Source organism: Rattus norvegicus, chromosome 16 (genome assembly GCF_021556685.1).
Source record: "Rattus norvegicus strain SHRSP/BbbUtx chromosome 16, alternate assembly SHRSP_T2T, whole genome shotgun sequence".
NCBI classification, from domain to species: domain Eukaryota; kingdom Metazoa; phylum Chordata; class Mammalia; order Rodentia; family Muridae; genus Rattus; species Rattus norvegicus.
In genome coordinates, this window is record NC_141549.1 from 31,064,340 (window position 1) to 31,082,949 (window position 18,610).

Genomic DNA, 18,610 nt, shown 5'->3' on the forward strand with positions numbered 1-18,610 from the left:
CGCAGCTTGGTTGCCAAGGCGACGCCTGGTTTGTGGCTGCCCCGCCCCGTCACGCCGTCACGCGCGCCCGCGCCGCCCCGCCTCCAGCTGCGCTGCCGCGCGATCGACTGGCTGGCCGCGCGGGTCTCACTATCCTCACTCCATCCGCGCAGCCAATGGCAGACGCCGCCAGGGGTTCGTTGACGTGAGTCACACGCTGTCCGGCCTCGGCGCGGACCAATCGCTGCACGGCGAGGGCAGGGCGGGAGTGGGGCGGACCAATTACGACAGGAGCACCCGGTCACGGCCTCCGGGCCCCGCCCCGAGCCGATGGAGGTAGTGAGAAGGCCGCTGCACCTGCCCGGTCTTGCGCCGAGACCGCTGTCAATCGCGGGGCACCAGGTAAGGAGCTCTCTAGCCCGAGCCGGGTGGAGGGCGGCTGAGAAGGGGACCGGCGGGGTGGGGTCGGGCCAAGGCCCGTAAGGATGCGGTGGGAAGGAGCCCAGCCGTGCAAGACTCCGGGCAAGGAGGCAAGGTTCTCAAGTGATGGAACTGGAATGCCAACACTTCCTGCCCTTTAAAGAGTTTGCAATCTCCTGGAGTCTGGATCGTTGACTTAAGTCTTAACAACTTTTTATAAAAAGCCATCACCACGTGGGGGTCATAGGGTGCGCTCTGTGTTTGTGCATCTGGGAAGGTGTCTCAGAGGTACCGAAGGATGTGGTTCCATGTGAGAGAGGGGTGCATGGACGAGTGGTCTAGTCTTCACCCGTAGGACAGCAACCCCTGCTTGAACCGTGAAGTTGTAACTTATGTTTAGATGGATCCTGACACTGCCTAAGGCTTATCTAAGCTGCAGTGCCAAAAGAGGGACTGGGATTGTCAGTTAAACTACGAATACATTTCTTTCATCTCCCACCCCCCCCTTTTTTTTTTAAATCCGAGGATCTAGTCCACCTGATTCAGATCGGATTTCCAGGCGAGCCGACTGTTCATAGCTGAGGAGGCAGGATATTCATTTCAACAAAGCCTGCTTTCTCCTGCCCGGTTGGATCACTTTCTCTGTCTGACACTTTGTTTAACTACATACCCATTTTCCTCCCCTCATTACAGAGCGTGAGCTCGGGGTAACTGAACTCTGTCTCAACATTCTCTGGAAGTTGGGAGACTTGGTTGAGGGTGCCGAGTTAGAGACTAGAACCCTTGCTTTGGAGGTGATGAAGTTCCCCAAGTTAGGTATTAAAGGGTTTTTGGGAGGGGCACTTGATGCTCTTAGGATGCCCTGAAGTTTGGCCCAAATCAAAACTGTCTTTGAGTGGAGATGGCCATCAGCCTCTTGGGTAATCAGAACCTAGGTCAGGATAGGAGTTGCAGATGATGGATAGCAGCATGTTCTTAAACCAGGGCCCCTCTGTTGTAACCTGGTCTCTCCAGTGTCATGTCTAGGTCTCCGTGTAGAAAGTGCTTCTGCCTGGAAACCCTGGGCCTCTCTGTCCTCATAGCTCTATAATCTTCCTTGTATCCTACATGTCACATTGGTTTGTGATGTTCTGGGACCTCCAGGAGGGGGGTAGGGGCAGCACAGTAACAACATATCATAGCCAGTCATTTGCTAGAGGGGATCTATGTGAATTCCATGAGACTAGGAAGAATGCCAAGTGGAGAAATGTGGAATCTTGATTGTTGCTGGGTGTGTGGGCGAATACTTGTAATCTCAGTGGAGGCAGGGGGATCAGGAGTTCAAGGTCATCCTTGCATAATTTTAAGCCCAACTTGGACTAAAGCCTTCATCTTGAGAGAGACAGAGACAGAGAGACACGGAGAGAGATCTCACCATCCAGATGGGTCAAATGAAATAAGTTCTGAAGAATATTGGATTTGATACCAGGGGCACTTCGTGATTTTTTTTTTTAAAGAATATGTTGAACATACTGATGAGAATAGAAAACAATGGGAAGGGAGATCATGGGGCCAGTGTGAGTAGAGCCTCTTCAGGAGGCCTGGGCAAGCCACTCTCTTCCACTCAGCATCTGTGCAGCTTTGGACAGGTCAGTTTTCATCCCAAACCCAGCTCATCATTGAGAACCAAGCTCATAGAAGTTCTTCCACCTCACCATGGCGAGGCAAGGGTTTAGCTTAAAGTGGCAGCATATACTGAGTATGCAGAAGGTGCTCAATAATTGTTAGCTTACTTTAGGTGCTGTGTGCCAGGTCTTATGTTCAGTACTGAACATGTCCTGTTTATTGGGGTTTCTCAGTGAATTATTGTTGAGATATTTTTTTCCCCTGATAGAATTATGGCTCAGGATTCTATCATCCCACAGGATCTGGGGCATGGACCAAGGAAGTGGGTGTGCCTTTGGTCATGGTCAGATTTGGTAATGACCCCGGGATGGAAAGTGGAGATTGGAGTGATAGTGGTGCGTTTTGTAACTTTGTAGTGGATGGTTGATAATATCTTCGTGTGGATGGGGAGCCCATGGTAGGAGACCATTGTGGGTGAAGGGTGGCACTTTTAATCTAGACTTTCTTTTTAAGAAGGGTGCAGTGGCCTGGAAAAGATGACAGAGATTAGGAATTTTTTTTCTGCCCCCACCCCTTCCCTTCCTTTCCCACTCTTTTCCTAGACAGTGTCTCATAGGAGCCAAGTTGGCCTGAAACACACCATCTTCCCATTTCAGCCTCGTGAATGATGGGGTAGGGAAGTTTTTCTCTGGAAAAGCAGATTCAAATGTGTTTTTATTTTATTACTATTAACTTAAAGTTCGTTGTTTTGTGTATACTGAGTGTGTACCTGCATCTCTGTCTGTGGAAGCTTGATACCCTTGGGTAGAGGAGAAGGTGCCAGATCCTTTGGAACTAGAGCTATATATGGTTGCGAGCTACCATGCAAGTGCTGGGAACTGAACCTGGGTCCTTTGCAAGAGCAGCCAGTGCTGTTCACCGCTGACCCCAGTCTCCAGCCCACGCATGTATTTTTACAATGAAGGACATGAAATGAAAAAGGATAAAGGAGAGTCATATCCTGGTAAGATACAAACTTGGGAAGTAGGGAGGCAGAGGCTGATGAGTTCAAGGCTAGCCTCTTCCATTAAGTGGGTTCCAGGACAACCAGGGCTACTCAGAGAAACCCTATCTAGAAACGCAAAACAACACAGCACAGGACAAAGTGAAGCCAAAAGAACACAGGAAGACTTATTCTTGGAGAGAATGAGGACAACCTGTGAGGCCAGCAGGTATGGGAGGATAAGGGGTGGGACAGGAGGGAGTTTGGAGGTCTGAGAGGTGATTTACCTTCCTAGCCTCTGTCACATAGACTAGGATAAGAGATCAGTTGGAGAAGTGATAGAGCATTCTAGAAGTGCCTATTGTTAACTCTTCTAAGGCTATGAAAACACTATTGTATTTGAGATTATATATCCTGGATCCTTGGCTGGCATCGAACTTAGTATGTTATAACTAAGAGTCACTTGCACTTTGATCCTCCTGCCTCTGCTTCCAGAGTGCTGGATCATACATATACTATACCCTGTCTGTGTGATGTTAGAAATGGAACCACGGCTTTGTGCATTAGCCATGCTCTTTACCAACTAAGCCCTAAAATATGTTTTGTTTTGTTTTGTCTTGTTCTGTGTTTTTATGGAATGGTCCATCAATTCATAAATGACAAACATATTTTCACAAAAGTGAGATTCACGATGAAACTCGTCATGCTTGACTGGTGGGTGACTGGTTAGACTAACACTTATTAAATAGGAACCGTATGTTCTCCTTTAAGAGATTAAAATTATTAAAATTAAGCTGGGTATGGTACCTCAAGAACTCAGAAGACAGAGGGAAGTGGATCTCTGCTTTCAGGGGCAGCCTGGTCTGCAAAGTGAGTTCCGGGACAGCCAGGGCTATGCAGAGAAACCTTGTCTCAAAATAAAAAAAAAAAAAAAAAAAGATGGGGGCTGGAGAGATGGCTCAGTGGTTAAGAGCACTGACTGCTCTTCCAGAAGTCCTGAGTTCAAATCCCAGCAGCCACATGGTGGCTCACAACCATCTATAAATAAAGTAAATAAATTAAAAAAAAGAAAAAGAGAAAGAAAGAGAAATTAAAATTGTATAGTAAGTATAATAGGGAGGTTTTCCTTCTGTCACTTCACAGACCACCCCTATATAAAGGTTTGCCCAGTACATTTTCTGGGTTGTGTGTCTGTACTGCACACACGCATGATATGACCCTGTACAGAGGAAGTACATGGGTTACATAAAAACCAGGCACTTGCGTTTATGTGCTCATGTTTGGCTGTTACTATGCATGCTATTCTGTAAGTGTCTTTTGGGGTTTAATTTAATTTTTATTAATTGTATATAGGGTGGGCAGGTGAGCGGACTGACATCATACATGTAATGCAGGTTAGAAGCCATGCTAGGGTGGGCAGGTGGGCGGACTGACATCATACATGTAATGCAGGTTAGAAGCCATGCTAGGGTGGGCAGGTGGGCGGACTGACATCATACATGTAATGCAGGTTAGAAGCCATGCTTCCCTCTAGCTTGTCGTGTTTGTCTTCCACACACAAGTTAAGAGATAGTTATTTCTGGATTACAGCAATACTGCTGGGGTTTTGTTTGTTTATTTGTTTTGCAAATGATAAATTGATTTGTCCTAAGCCAACAGAGTAGATAATTCCCCTTTGCACACCAGACCTGAGCAATGGGTATTGTTGAATAGTAAAAGGTTTGCCATTTTGGCAAAAGTATCTTCCATGGGGGAAGGAAATTTCTTGGTTTGTATGGGCTTGCTTGCCTACAAGGGGAGGCTACAGGTCAACCTGGGCTGTTTCTCTCACTTGCTCTGTACCTTATTTTTTTCAGGTGGCTCTCTCACTGAACCTGGAGCTCCTCAATATGATGCTGGGGCTACAGACCTAGCTTTGCAGATGCCCACTGCTATACCTAGCTTTTATGTGGGAGCAGGGGATCTGAAGCCACTCCTTGTGCTCAGTCATCAGGCACTATGTAGGAGCCATCTCCCCCGGCCCCTAACTGAACCTGTGGGCTGTGGGGGACCGTTTAGCTTTATTGTTCTATGAACTGCCTATGAATGGCCTTTAATATTGTTTCCACCAGATTTTTCTAAAGCACCCTCTGTCCCTTTTTTATCACGTGTTGGGATGCTTTTTGTCATTTCACATTTGATCTCAGGCCTTGCTGACAAGTACTGAGGACTGTTTGTTCCTGGCAGAACGTTTACACAGTCACTTTGGGCAAATTTCTTGGTTTCTTTTGGATTTTAAGCTGTGTGCATATGTGTGCGGGCATGTGTGTAAATCAGAAGATAGTTTTGTAGAGTGAGTTCTGTCTGTCTTTACTTGGGTTCCAGGGATTAAACTCAGTAACTTGAGTGGCAAATGCCCACTGAGCCTTGACAGTCCAAGCCTAATGTTAGTTTGAAAATCTCTTTAAAGTTAGCTCGGAATTCCCTTCCCACTGTTCTTTGAGATGTTGCGATAGAAAGGAGCATTTAGTTTTTAACGTAGTGTCTACAAATGGAGATGGTAATAGTATTCGGTCAATGTTTTATGTTGTGTATCTGTTTACTTACTATAGGAATAAAAGGCCCCTTGCAGAGATTTGAAAATGGCCATGAACAAAAGTGTTGGCCTCTTCAGCTCCGCATCCCTGGCTGTGGACTACGTAGATTCCCTGCTGCCTGAGAATCCTCTGCAGGAACCCTTTAAGAATGCTTGGGTCTACATGTTGGACAACTATACAAAGTTCCAGATCGCAACCTGGGGCTCCCTGATCGTTCATGAGACGATCTATTTCCTGTTCTCTTTACCTGGCTTTCTATTCCAGTTTATACCTTTCATGAGAAAGTACAAGATTCAAAAGGTGAGTATGATGGGCTTGTGACCAAATGCTGTAATTGGTGTTTTCCGAGAACATTGAGCTTTGAGAGACACAACAGTGCTGTTCAGTAGAAATAACTGAAGCTGCTTGCATAGCTTAAGGTCATAGGGAAGTTAATGTTCATGATATGTTTTATTTAACCCAGTAATGTGTGGCCATTCCACCAACTATCCCCAGTTAAACTGCTTCATGGGGCGTTCTGGTGTTTTTCCTTTCACAGTCTTGTGAGCACCAGTGTGTGTTTATGCTAACCTTGAGAATGCTTGTGCCTTGTGCTGCTAGGTGGCAGTCTGTTCACAGTACCTGTGGGTTGTAATTGGTGGTGTTTCAAAGAATTGTCTGTAAAAGTGGGCTTTACGAAGCTGTAAGGCTTCTCTAATTGCGGTTCATAAATTCTGATTTTCAAAGTAGCTGGCAGGTGTATTGTATGCATTTCAGCATGCTCACAGCCCTGGATTTAACCATCGGCCCGCCTATATTTTTTTCTATCCCCACCTGGCACGGACAGTCACCAACTACCAAGAACTTTTTATAAATGCCACCATTGGGTAATCTAACCAATCATAATCAGCTAAACTCAGGCACACAGCAGTGGCAAAAGTAGATATTGAGCATTGAGCATTCGTCTGGTTCTCTGGGTGTGCAGGTCATGTCTCCTCAGTCTCTTGGCTTTGCAGCCTCTCCCAGTGAGTCACTGTAAGGAAAAGCTCACACTGGTTCCAACGCAGCTAACCTAGGCATTGGGGTACGTTGGACTCTAGGCCAAGAGGAGAAAAGGGAAAGGGAATAAAACAGAGAGGCAGCCCAGAGGCTGCTGTCAGCCTTTGTCAAAGTCAGAACATTTCCAAGGTGCTTTTGATGAAAGGACCAGAGCTGAGAAACAACTCAGAGTGCCATGAATTCTGAGTCACTGAAGTGAGTCTGGCCATTGTGTGTCACCACTGATTCATTGAGAAGTAAGGCTGAGTCACCATGTGTCTACCAAGCATCCTTCCTTCCTCCTCCTTTCTTCCTCCGCTGCACTCTATAGTGACTGCTTGGTCATAGGTGCTGGTACCCTTTCCAGAGGAGAGCTGTTTGCACTCAGGGTGTGTGGGTGGCCTTCAAAGGAAGCATGGCAGGAGAAAAGAATAAACCAGGCTGAGGATGTAGTCCATGTGGGCGTGCTAGCCTAGAATAGTCAGCACAAGCACATGTACAGAAACCACGAAACCCACACCCTAATTGGTTCCACCTAACGAAAGGCTGACTAGCATCCCGCCAGTTTCACGCCACCAAACTCCAGGCTGTGAATTTTTCAGTACTTAAGTAGTGATGTCCAATCAATACAAACTCCTAACATAAAGAGAAGAAAGTAAAGCTTGTAGCTGCATAGTAGAGGTTTGCCAGCCTGGGCAAGACCGAGAGCCGGGCGGAGGCAGTAGAATCTCAGTGAGGTGAAGGCAGTCTGGTCAGTCAGGCCACTTAGTGAGAGCTGTGTCCAAGACAGCAACAGTACAGAGTAAAGCAAAACAAAGGAAAGGCAGACAGACCCCGGCTTGTATCCTCCCATCCCCATGGCACAGTTAATTAAATGGAAAAAAAATGGCAGAGGCTGCTTCTGTTCGTGAAATGTGACCCACATGCTGTGATTGAAATGTATACAAAATGATTCATGTCTTTTTTTCTGTGCTTTAGAAAGCCGAAGATAACACACTCAAGAATTATATTAACACGTAGAACACTTTTTTTTTTTTTTATTAACTTGAGTATTTCTTATATACATTTCAAGTGTTATTCCCTTTCCCGGTTTCCGGGCAAACATCCCCCTCCCCCCTCCCTTTCCTTATGGGTGTTCCCCTCCCAACCCTCCCCCCATTGCCGCCCTCCCCCCATAGTCTAGTTCACTGGGGGTTCAGTCTTAGCAGGACCCAGGGCTTCCCCTTCCACTGGTGCTCTTACTAGGATATTCATTGCTACCTATGGGGTCAGAGTCCAGGGTCAGTCCATGTATAGTCTTTAGGTAGTGGCTTAGTCCCTGGAAGCTCTGGTTGCTTGACATTGTTGTACTTTTGGGGTCTCGAGCCCCTTCAAGCTCTTCCAGTTCTTTCTCTGATTCCTTCAACGGGGGCCTATTCTCAGTTCAGTGGTTTGCTGCTGGCATTCGCCTCTGTATTTGCTGTATTCTGGCTGTGTCTCTCAGGAGCGATCTACATCCGGTTCCTGTAGGCCTGCACTTCTTTGCTTCGTCCGTCTTCTCTAATTGGGTGGCTGTATATATATGGGTCATATGTGGGGCAGGCTCTGAATGGGTGTTCCTTCAGTCTCTGTTTTAATCTTTGCCTCTCCCTTCCCTGCCAAGGGTATTCTTTTTCCTCATTTAAAGAAGGAGTGAAGCATTCACATTTTGATCATCCGTCTTGAGTTTCGTTTGTTCTAGGGATCTAGGGTAATTCAAGCATTTGGGCTAATAGCCACTTATCAATGAGTGCATACCATGTATGTCTTTCTGTGAATGGGTTAGCTCACTCAGGATGATATTTTCCAGTTCCAACCATTTGCCTACGAATTTCATAAACTTGTTGTTTTTGATAGCTGAGTAATATTCCATTGTGTAGATGTACCACATTTTCTGTATCCATTCCTCTGTTGAAGGGCATCTGGGTTCTTTCCAGTTTCTGGCTATTATAAATAAGGCTGCGATGAACATAGTAGAGCACGTGTCTCTTTTGTATGTTGAGGAATCTTTTGGGTATATGCCCAAGAGAGGTATAGCTGGATCCTCAGGCAGTTCAATGTCCAATTTTCTGAGGAACCTCCAGACTGATTTCCAGAATGGTTGTACCAGTCTGCAATCCCACCAACAATGGAGGAGTGTTCCTCTTTCTCCACATCCTCGCCAGCATCTGCTGTCACCTGAGTTTTTGATCTTAGCCATTCTCACTGGTGTGAGGTGAAATCTCAGGGTTGTTTTGATTTGCATTTCCCTTATGACTAAAGATGTTGAACATTTCTTTAGGTGTTTCTCAGCCATTCGGCATTCCTCAGCTGTGAATTCTTTGTTTAGCTCTGAACCCCATTTTTTAATAGGGTTGTTTCCCTGCGGTCTAACTTCTTGAGTTCTTTGTATATTTTGGATATAAGGCCTCTATCTCTTGTAGGATTGGTAAAGATCTTTTCCCAATCTGTTGGTTGCCGTTTTGTCCTAACCACAGTGTCCTTTGCCTTACAGAAGCTTTGCAGTTTTATGAGATCCCATTTGTCGATTCTTGATCTTAGAGCGTAAGCCATTGGTGTTTTGTTTAGGAAATTTTTTCCAGTGCCCATGTGTTCCAGATGCTTCCCTAGTTTTTCTTCTATTAGTTTGAGTGTGTCTGGTTTGATGTGGAGGTCCTTGATCCACTTGGACTTAAGCTTTGTACAGGGTGATAAGGATGGATCGATCTGCATTCTTCTACATGTTGCCCTCCAGTAGAACCAGCACCATTTGCTGAAAATGCTATCTTTTTTCCATTGGATGGTTTTGGCTCCTTTGTCAAAAATCAAGTGACCATAGGTTGTGCGTTCCTTTCTGGGTCTTCAATTCTATTCCATTGGTCTATCTGTCTGTCTCTGTACCAATACCATGCAGTTTTTATCACTATTGCTCTGTAATACTGCTTGAGTTCTGGGATAGTGATTCCCCCTGACGTCCTTTTATTGTTGAGGATAGCTTTAGCTATCCTGGGTTTTTTGTTATTCCAGATGAATTTGCAAATTGTTCTGTCTAACTCTTTGAAGAATTGGATTGGTATTTTGATGGGGATTGCATTGAATCTGTAGATTGCTTTTGGTAAAATGGCCATTTTTACTATATTAATCCTGCCAATCCATGAGCATGGGAGATCTTTCCATCTTCTGAGGTCTTCTTCAATTTCTTTCTTCAGTGTCTTGAAGTTTTTATTGTACAGATCTTTTACTTGCTTGGTTAAAGTCACACCGAGGTACTTTATATTATTTGGGTCTATTATGAAAGGTGTCGTTTCCCTAATTTCTTTCTCGGCTTGTTTCTCTTTTGTATAGAGGAAGGCAACTGATTTATTTGAGTTAATTTTATACCCAGCCACTTTGCTGAAGTTGTTTATCAGCTTTAGTAGTTCTCTGGTGGAACTTTTGGGATCACTTAAATATACTATCATGTCATCTGCAAATAGTGATATTTTGACCTCTTCTTTTCCGATCTGTATCCCCTTGATCTCCTTTTGTTGTCTGATTGCTCTGGCTAGAACTTCAAGAACTATATTGAATAAGTAGGGAGAGAGTGGGCAGCCTTGTCTAGTCCCGGATTTTAGTGGGACTGCTTCAATTTTCTCTCCATTTAGTAAAAAAAAAAAATTACCGCTGCCTCCACATGAGGTGTGGTATACACATGTGATCCTAGTGTTTGAGCCGAGGCAGGAGGATCAGGTTGAGGCCATAAGATACATAAGAGGCTGACTCAAAAAATATTGCACACCCCCTCCCTAACCAAAAACAAAACAAAAAGAAGTGAGAAAAGGCTAGAACGATGGCTCCGTGGTTACGAACACTGGCTGCTTTCCCAGACAACCCGCATGGCAGCTCACAGAGGTCTGTAGCTCCAGTTCCAGGGGATCTAATGCCCTCTTCCAGCCCCTGGGGCACCAGGTATATACCTGGTGCACATACATGGAGGCAAAAGACCCATACACATAAAATGTGTGTACACAGCACTAAGCGCTTTCCACTTCGAAGTGACTACACAACTGGACAGTAATTCACGTGCTTGTGAGTTAGAGGAAGGTTGGTGTGTGTGCCAAGTGAAACAGACCTGGCTGGGATTGTTTCTTAAGGAAAATAAAAGCAAAATCACATTTTGATTTTTTCCTCACAAGAGAAGTGTAAGTAAAATATCTCTGAAGTCCATGGCCCCAGTGGGGTTATCCCTTCATACTGGGGTACAGATGTGCATATTAAGTAAGAACTGGTCAGCTCAGGTATTTAACTGTAAGCTAGGCATACATTTAAGTGTCATCCTAGCCGGCTTGCACATATCATATAAACAACAGAGCCTGCAGTTTTATTCGTTGTAATAGTAGAATAATAGTAGTTGATTATTCTAGTCCCACACTAAGGAAGCCCGGGTCTCACATAAGGTTGGTGCCATTTTCTGCTATTCTCTTTCCACCACCATCCCTCGCCCCCAGTTTGGTTATCTTTCTACGTAAACCTACCTAGGAAACTAAAGATGCCATCACAGATAAGCCTGAGTTTCATAGACTTGAGGATTAAAGTGGGGTCAAAGATTCAGAAATACAAATGCAGTCTAAAGCTACTGTGTGTCATTCACTTGTTTTATTGCTAAGGAAACTGATGTCACCATGAGCATCAGCTGCTTAATTAGTTCAGTATTTTAGCCCAAGCCTATAAGGTTGATTCTTAGATTAAGGATTCATTTTTGTTTTGTTTTGTATGTATTTTATTGTTTGTATTTTGTGTGTACACACATCAGGAGGTCTTGAGATTTTAAGAACAGACTCTCACATCCCTTTTTGTCTTGAACATGAAGTTCTCATAGCTCTGCCACCATGTGTATACAGAAGGTACTTATTTCTGCAGATGAATACCACTGAACACTGGATCCAGTGAGTGCCATTGTAATAAAAGCTCCCAGCTGCTACTTGTGCAGACTTTCCATGGGGCACTCAGTGTAAATGGAACAGAACTTCTTGTCGAACTTCTTTGCAGGGTCCCATGGGCAGCCAAGCCTGGATAGCTTCTTCTGTTGCTTCTTACGTTGGTTTTGGGTCCCTGTCACCATATTTGTTAACAACAATTTTTACACCTGTTTAAAGTAATCATAAGATCACTTGCCACGCAATATAAACTGAACACAGCACAGGACTGAAGGATTGTATACATATTAGAGAAACTTTGAAGAATTTGTTTCTACCTGTTCAGCTGATACACTGATAGCAGACTACTTTTAAATATTGTGATTTTTTTTCTTTTATAGGATAAACCAGAAACCTTTGAAGGCCAGTGGAAGTGTTTGAAAGGAATTCTGTTTAATCATTTTTTTATCCAGTTGCCTCTGATTTGTGGAACATACTATTTTACAGAGTTTTTCAATATTCCTTATGATTGGGAAAGAATGCCAAGATGGTATGTCAGTGATCATTTGACATTCATATTCATTCATGGCTTATGTTTTAATTACATTTTGCTTAATGTTTATCCTCTCCATTTGGGTAATACCCTGAAATTTATTATGTCCTGATATAACTGAATATACATGTACCAGAACCTAGGAGCGCTGTTTGGAATGAATCTTTTAAACAGGATGTGGTAGCACACACCTGTGGTCCCCTCACTCGGGAGGTGAATGAAGGTGGGTAGACCTGAAGCTGCAGACTCCTCCTGGGCTACACAGCTCGTCCATAGCCTGCCTCAGATATAATGAGGTCTTGTCTCAAAAAAAAATAAATAAATAAATAAAGTTGAATTCTTTCTGCACCATGTAAATGTTTTTTTGTTATTCGCTAAACAACAGTACAATGGTTACACATCGTGTATGTTGTTAGCTATTGTGAGAAATCTAGAGATAATTACATGAGGGGATTACAAAGACTTCCTACTACTAAATATTTCAGTATTTAAATAATATGGTGGAGCATATTTATATAATAAATTATTTTTCATTATCTCATTTAAGTTAAGTATTTCTGTGATGGATAAAGCAACGGCTTTACTGTTAACTTCAGACTGGTTTTTAAACTGGGTTTGTACCCAGGTCTTTGGCAGCATAAATCTAATAGAAATGGGTTGACACTCCTTAACCTCCCCTTCACGTTGGAACATGTCGCCTCATCTGCCAAGTCTCACTGTGTGTCCCTGGCTGGGTTGGAGCCCAGGCTGTCCTCAAACTCATAGAGGGAGGTCTACCTGCCTCTGCCTCTGCCTCCCAAGGGCTGGATTTAAAGGTGTGAGCCACCACCCCCAGCTCAGCTCTCTTGAAGCTGGGAGAATTTGATGGGTAATAGATGCAGGTCGATTTCTTACCAATCAAAAGGTCTACTGACGGGGACCAGGTTTAATGTCCGAGCAGCATCCTAATCTCGGTTACTTTGTGCTCATTGCTGTCTGCCTTTCCCAGGTATTTCACTTTGGCAAGGTGTTTGGGCTGTGCAGTCATCGAGGATACCTGGCACTATTTCCTGCACAGACTCCTTCACCACAAGAGGATTTATAAATACATTCATAAAGTCCATCACGAGTTCCAGGTATGTTAGAGTCCCAGTCCAGGCTTTTTCTACTGAAGTGGGAAAACCTCGTTTATTGTTTGGGCATTTTAAGAGCTATCAGTAGTATTTTGTCTCATGTCTTCTTTTTTTCCCTTTTTTGAGTTTTATTATGTGTGTATGTATGAGCATGCACACACAGGACTTGGTGGGTAGGATACATGTAGGGTCAGAGGACAACTTTGTGGAGTCAACTCATATATATATATATATATATATATATATATATATATATATATATATATATGCACTTGAGTATATGAGTGTTCATCCCGTGTTCAAATGCTCTTCGAGTCAGAAGAAGGTGTTATATATCCTGGATCTGGAGTTAGAGGCAATTGGTGTTACCCAATATGGATCCTGAGAACTGAACCTGTATCCTCTTGTAGGAGAGCAGGTGCTTTTAACCACCAGCCTATCTTTCCAGCGCTCTCCCTTCCACTTCAGAAGGCTTTAGAGATCAAAAACAACTGCAGGCTGGCATAGCAAGCATCTTCACCCATCCTTACGCCCTGAGCCAGCTCTCGGTCCTCTTTATTTCTTTCCTATTGGCATAACATGATGTGCATGTACATACAGAGCCATGCCTAATGATTTCCTTCAGTGTCAAACAGTCATGGCGGGACCTGGAGAGATAACTGATGGTTATCTTCTTGAAGAAGATTGGAGCTCAATTCCTAGCACCTCTATTAGGCCACTCATAGTCACAGGCACCTGTTCTCATGTGCACACATGCACACATACCTGTAATTAAAGGTAGATCTCTATATGATTCATGGTAAAGGGAGACTTTGAAGACTTACACAGAGTAGTTCTGATTCTCATTCTCTCATCACTCTCATCTATCAGGACGTCCTGATAGATGCCTGGCAGATTGGAGGTGGGAATAGTAATACTAGGTTTACATAAGTGAGATTAATAAGCAATAAGCACTTACTATTTAAACTAAAGCAATTCGTCAGGTGCAGTACATTTTCAGATGAGATATTTAGTTTTTAAGGCAAGTTCCTTTCCTGTAGATCAGTGGATACCTGAAAGCACAGATAAGATACCATGCTAAATAAGACAGCTAAAAGTGATTACGGGGCAGGCAGTGTGTTCAAGATATAAACCCTGGACAGAAGTCTCATTGGGAGGGCTGAGACTGATAGGACATTACACAGAACGATGCATAATTTAAAACATTTCTCAAGTGTCTCCACTTAGTACTTTAGGACAGTAGTTAATCTAGGGTAAATGTAACCTGGGAAAACAAAATCATGATTGGGGCTGGCCTACTGTGTGTGCATGTATAGGTGTCCCCTTGTGGTACAGATTTATAAGTATTAAGAGCTAAGGGCCTAGTGACTTGAGTTTGATCCCTGAATCCCACAAAGTGGTAAGAAAACTGACTCCTAAGGGGTGACCTTTGACCTGAGTGTACACACACACACACTCACACACACACACACACACACACACACACACACACACACAAATAGGTAAATAAGTGTTTAATTAGAGTTGAAGTTAGATAAGAGATAATACTAAGACATTCATATCATTAGACCTTTTCACTGGTAAGAAATATGCTGAGAACTGTTACTGTCATTTGTATATGTATAGCTCGTCTATCATCATTACCTATACAAACAATATAATTTTATAGAACTATGTGTAAATTGAATAATTAGGATTCTCCTGAGAAAATCAACACAAAGCTAATATGAATATAGGTTTACTTGAAGTCTGGAAATATGTACCTATAATCCCAACACGTAAGCTAAGACAGGGATATCGTGAGTTCAAGGCCAGCTTCAGCTATCTAGATCCTGTCTCAAAAAGAAAAACATTGGTTTTTCAGTATGAGGTCCAAGGGTTGCAGAGAAAAAAGCTGGAAAGTGAGGCATGGGCTCTGTAGCTGTCATGCGAATCCCTTCTTCCTTGGGAAGCCTCATTCTTGCTCTTGAGACCTCTGACTGCCTAAGTGGAGAATACAGCGTGCTGGTTCAGATACTGGCCACACCACAGCACACCTGGACCCACACTGCAGCACAGCTGGGCCCACACCACAGCACAGCTGGACCCACACCGCAGCACAGCTGGGCCCACACCGCAGCACAGCTGGGCACTAGCAGGCTGACACATGGATACCATCACAACACAGTAAGAAATTCTTACTCTGTGTCTTAGGCTCCATTTGGAATCGAAGCAGAATATGCACATCCCTTGGAAACCCTAATTCTTGGGACTGGATTTTTCATTGGAATTGTGCTTTTGTGTGATCATGTAATTCTTCTGTGGGCATGGGTGACCATGCGTTTGCTAGAAACCATCGATGTGCACAGGTGAGTGATGCTTTTGTTCAGGTAAAAGGCATCATTTTCCTATTTTCTGTGTGTGTTGGTGTGCTTGTGTGTGTGAACACATGTTTTTATGTGTGGGGGTATATATAAACATGATCTAGGCAGGGTTTCTCAGTCAAACCCAAAACTTGCTAGCCAGCTTGTATCTGTGGCTATCCCATCCCTGCCTTTTGAGACTTAAATTACAGGCTGGCCACCCAGCTGTTCTGTGGGTTTCTGGAGACCTGCGCTCCAATCCTCAGGGCCTGCATGACAAGTACTTTAAGCACAGCCATCTCCCATGTTATATTTTAGCAGAGGACCATAATCACTGAGTAAGAGTTCAAGCAATAGGTGTTGTTATGGACTGATGCACTGCGTGACAACAGCGTACATCTTGTGTCTTGTCAAGCAAAGTGCTGAGTGCTGCAGTGAGCCCAGTCCCAAGCGAGCATTGAAGCCTGGAGCCTCTGCCATGCTAGGTCGTTGCTGGTCTCTGGGTAGGGCTGACTAAACCCTGCACTTAGGGAAGCCACTGCTTGCAATATATACATGTTTTAGATGCTTCCTTCCCACAGACTGGAGACAGGATAAAGAGTTATAGCCAATTTTAGATACCAAGATTACAGAGAGGAGACCAAACAAGATTCTTTTTGAAGTCATTTATTCTCCCAACTTAAACAGCACAGTAGCATTTTAACTTTTAAGATACTTGATGCTAATTCCACACAACCTTTCCTTACCACAAGTAGTGTTATGCACTTCACCTTTCGTTCCCTGGTGTCAGATTTCCATTATCTTTTAAGGTTGTCAGGTTCCCTACCAGGTACTGTTTTCTGTAAGTTCTGCTGTGGTTGTGTTGTTGTCCTTCCAGCTGGGGCCTCAAAGCCCATGCTGACCTGCAATTCACTTGTAACTCAGGGTGGCCACATACTGACCGTCCTTCTGTTCAGCCTCCCAAAAACTGGGGCTAGAGTGTCTGCTGCCCACCCTGCCCAGTTTTTATCGTGGAATTGAACAATGTGGGTAAAGATGACTGTTACTTGTTAACGAGCCTGTGACTGTTAATGAAAATTCCATTCATTCAGCATGTGTCTCGTGAGTAACCTGCGTCCTTTGCATTTCAGTGGTTATGATATCCCTCTCAACCCGTTGAACTACATCCCTTTTTATACCGGGGCTCGGCATCACGATTTCCACCACATGAACTTCATTGGGAATTACGCCTCCACCTTCACGTGGTGGGACAGAATCTTTGGGACGGATGTCCAGTACCATGCCTACACTGAAAAGATGAAGAAGCTTGGGAAAAAGTCTGAGTGAGCACCTGCTCTCCGCCCTCCTGACTGCAGCTGGCAACTAACATTGCTTCTGGGGAGCAGAACTAAGCACGTGACTCGGCTGCTGGTGATAGGAACATTAACAACCTTTAAGTACTCTGCGGGATGAGAACTCTTCTGCTCGACACCCAAGATCTGTAAATGTGGGAACAAAGAAATAGATACATAAGTACAGTTTTCAGGAGGAGGTTTTAAAGGCCATATTGCCAACCTCACCGAAAGGTTTCAGGAACCCGAGGAAGTGTTAATGTACAACTCACCACTTCACGCCACCCGAGGCTGAAGTTGACGTTGCCTTTTAAGCCTTTTTACATACACTGGCCATTTCAGAAAATTCTCAACAATAATGTCTGCCTTCGAGTTTAAGTCATGGTGTTTTTTAGAATTGACTTGAAATGAAAATATCACAAAGTGAATATATCAGCTGGTGATCGAGTGACTGAAACCCCCCTGGTCTGCGGTTGACCAGTTCAGGACTATTCTTTCTGTGAAGGATTGTTTGATTGTAGTATCTTTATCAGCATCTTGTAAATTGGCTCATTTCCTACGTGATGTACATAGAATACTATAACTTAACGACTTTCAAGTTACTTGGGGCATTTTTAAATTGAGGAGCCCCACTTCTGATGTCCACCCCCTTGTCTTTGTATGTCAGGTGGTCTCGGAGCTTTGTGAATTCTCTATCTGCACCTGTCAGAGCTGGTGAAATAAATGTGATTTTTGTCCGATCCTCTGGTTTTCAGCATTGAAGATTAGCTGTCATGTTTTATTCTTATAAGGAAAAGCACAGAAATCATTAAAGTAAGTTTTACAATGAAGGAATGGTTCCTTTTTTCTTGCTGAGCTTTGCTGGTGGCTGCACTGTGTCCACAGGTGGCTGATTGTAAGGGGAACTCCATTGACCTAGGGAACAGTTTGCTGGCCTTAATTGGATTTCCAAACGGGTATAAGGAAGTACGTTGTAGGTCACTCACTATATCCCAGTCCTTAGGTTTTGGGTTTTTTTCTTTTTCATACAGACTCTGTCTATCTTAGGTTGACCTTGAATCTGTAATCCTGCTTCAGTTACCTGACCATGACCAGCTAGGCATGGTTTTGGAGAGGTTTTTATTATGTAGCCCAGGATGGCCTTGCTAACATCCTCTTGTCTCAGCCTTCCTGCTGCTGACATTGTAAACATGAACTACCACACTCTGCTTGGCCACATTTGTTTTAAACTTCTATTCCATATCTGCCTCCCATGTACTTGTGTGTACTCCCATGTATTCACATCACCCGTAAAGTTTCTTTTTAATCTTTGCCTTTTACTCGAATTCCTATGGAATACACAAAACTGGGAGGAAAGCTACTTCTGTGATAAATGGTGGTAAGTGTGCTAAAATAAGTTGGTGCATGGGCTGGAGAGATGGCTCGGCAGTTAAGAGCACTGGCTGCTCTTCCAGTATGTCCTGAGTTCAATTCCCAGCATCCATATGATGGCTCACAACCATCTATAATGAGATCCTATGTCTCTTCTGGTGTGTCTGAAGACAGCTACAGTATACTCATAAATTAAAATAAACAAATGTGGAAAAAGAATAAGTTGGTGCATGCCGAAAGCACACACTTATTTTTTCTCTTCTCAATGCTGCAGATCAAAACTAGAGACTTGTATATGCAAGACAAGCAGTCTACAACAGCGATTCCACCAAACTACATAATATGAGCTGATATTCTCTGAGCATTTCCCATACTCTTAAAAGGCATGTTCTCATTTCTTTTTTTTTCTTTGTTTTTGTTTTGTATTTTT

At 43.7% G+C, this 18,610-nt stretch overlaps 2 protein-coding genes across 1 annotated transcript; both read left to right on the forward strand.

Annotated features, from left to right (window-relative positions):
* Positions 1-18,610, forward strand: part of Erich1 (glutamate-rich 1) — a gene marked incomplete at its 5' end in the record, with an annotated part of 52,793,804 nt that overhangs the window by 193,780 nt on the left and 52,581,414 nt on the right.
* Msmo1 (methylsterol monooxygenase 1) lies at positions 326-17,548 on the forward strand. Its single transcript, NM_080886.1, is given in 6 exon segments — positions 326-381; positions 5,578-5,862; positions 11,873-12,021; positions 13,013-13,139; positions 15,330-15,484; positions 16,609-17,548. Coding segments are annotated over 5 exon segments (882 nt in total). The 5' UTR covers positions 326-381; positions 5,578-5,607; the 3' UTR covers positions 16,805-17,548.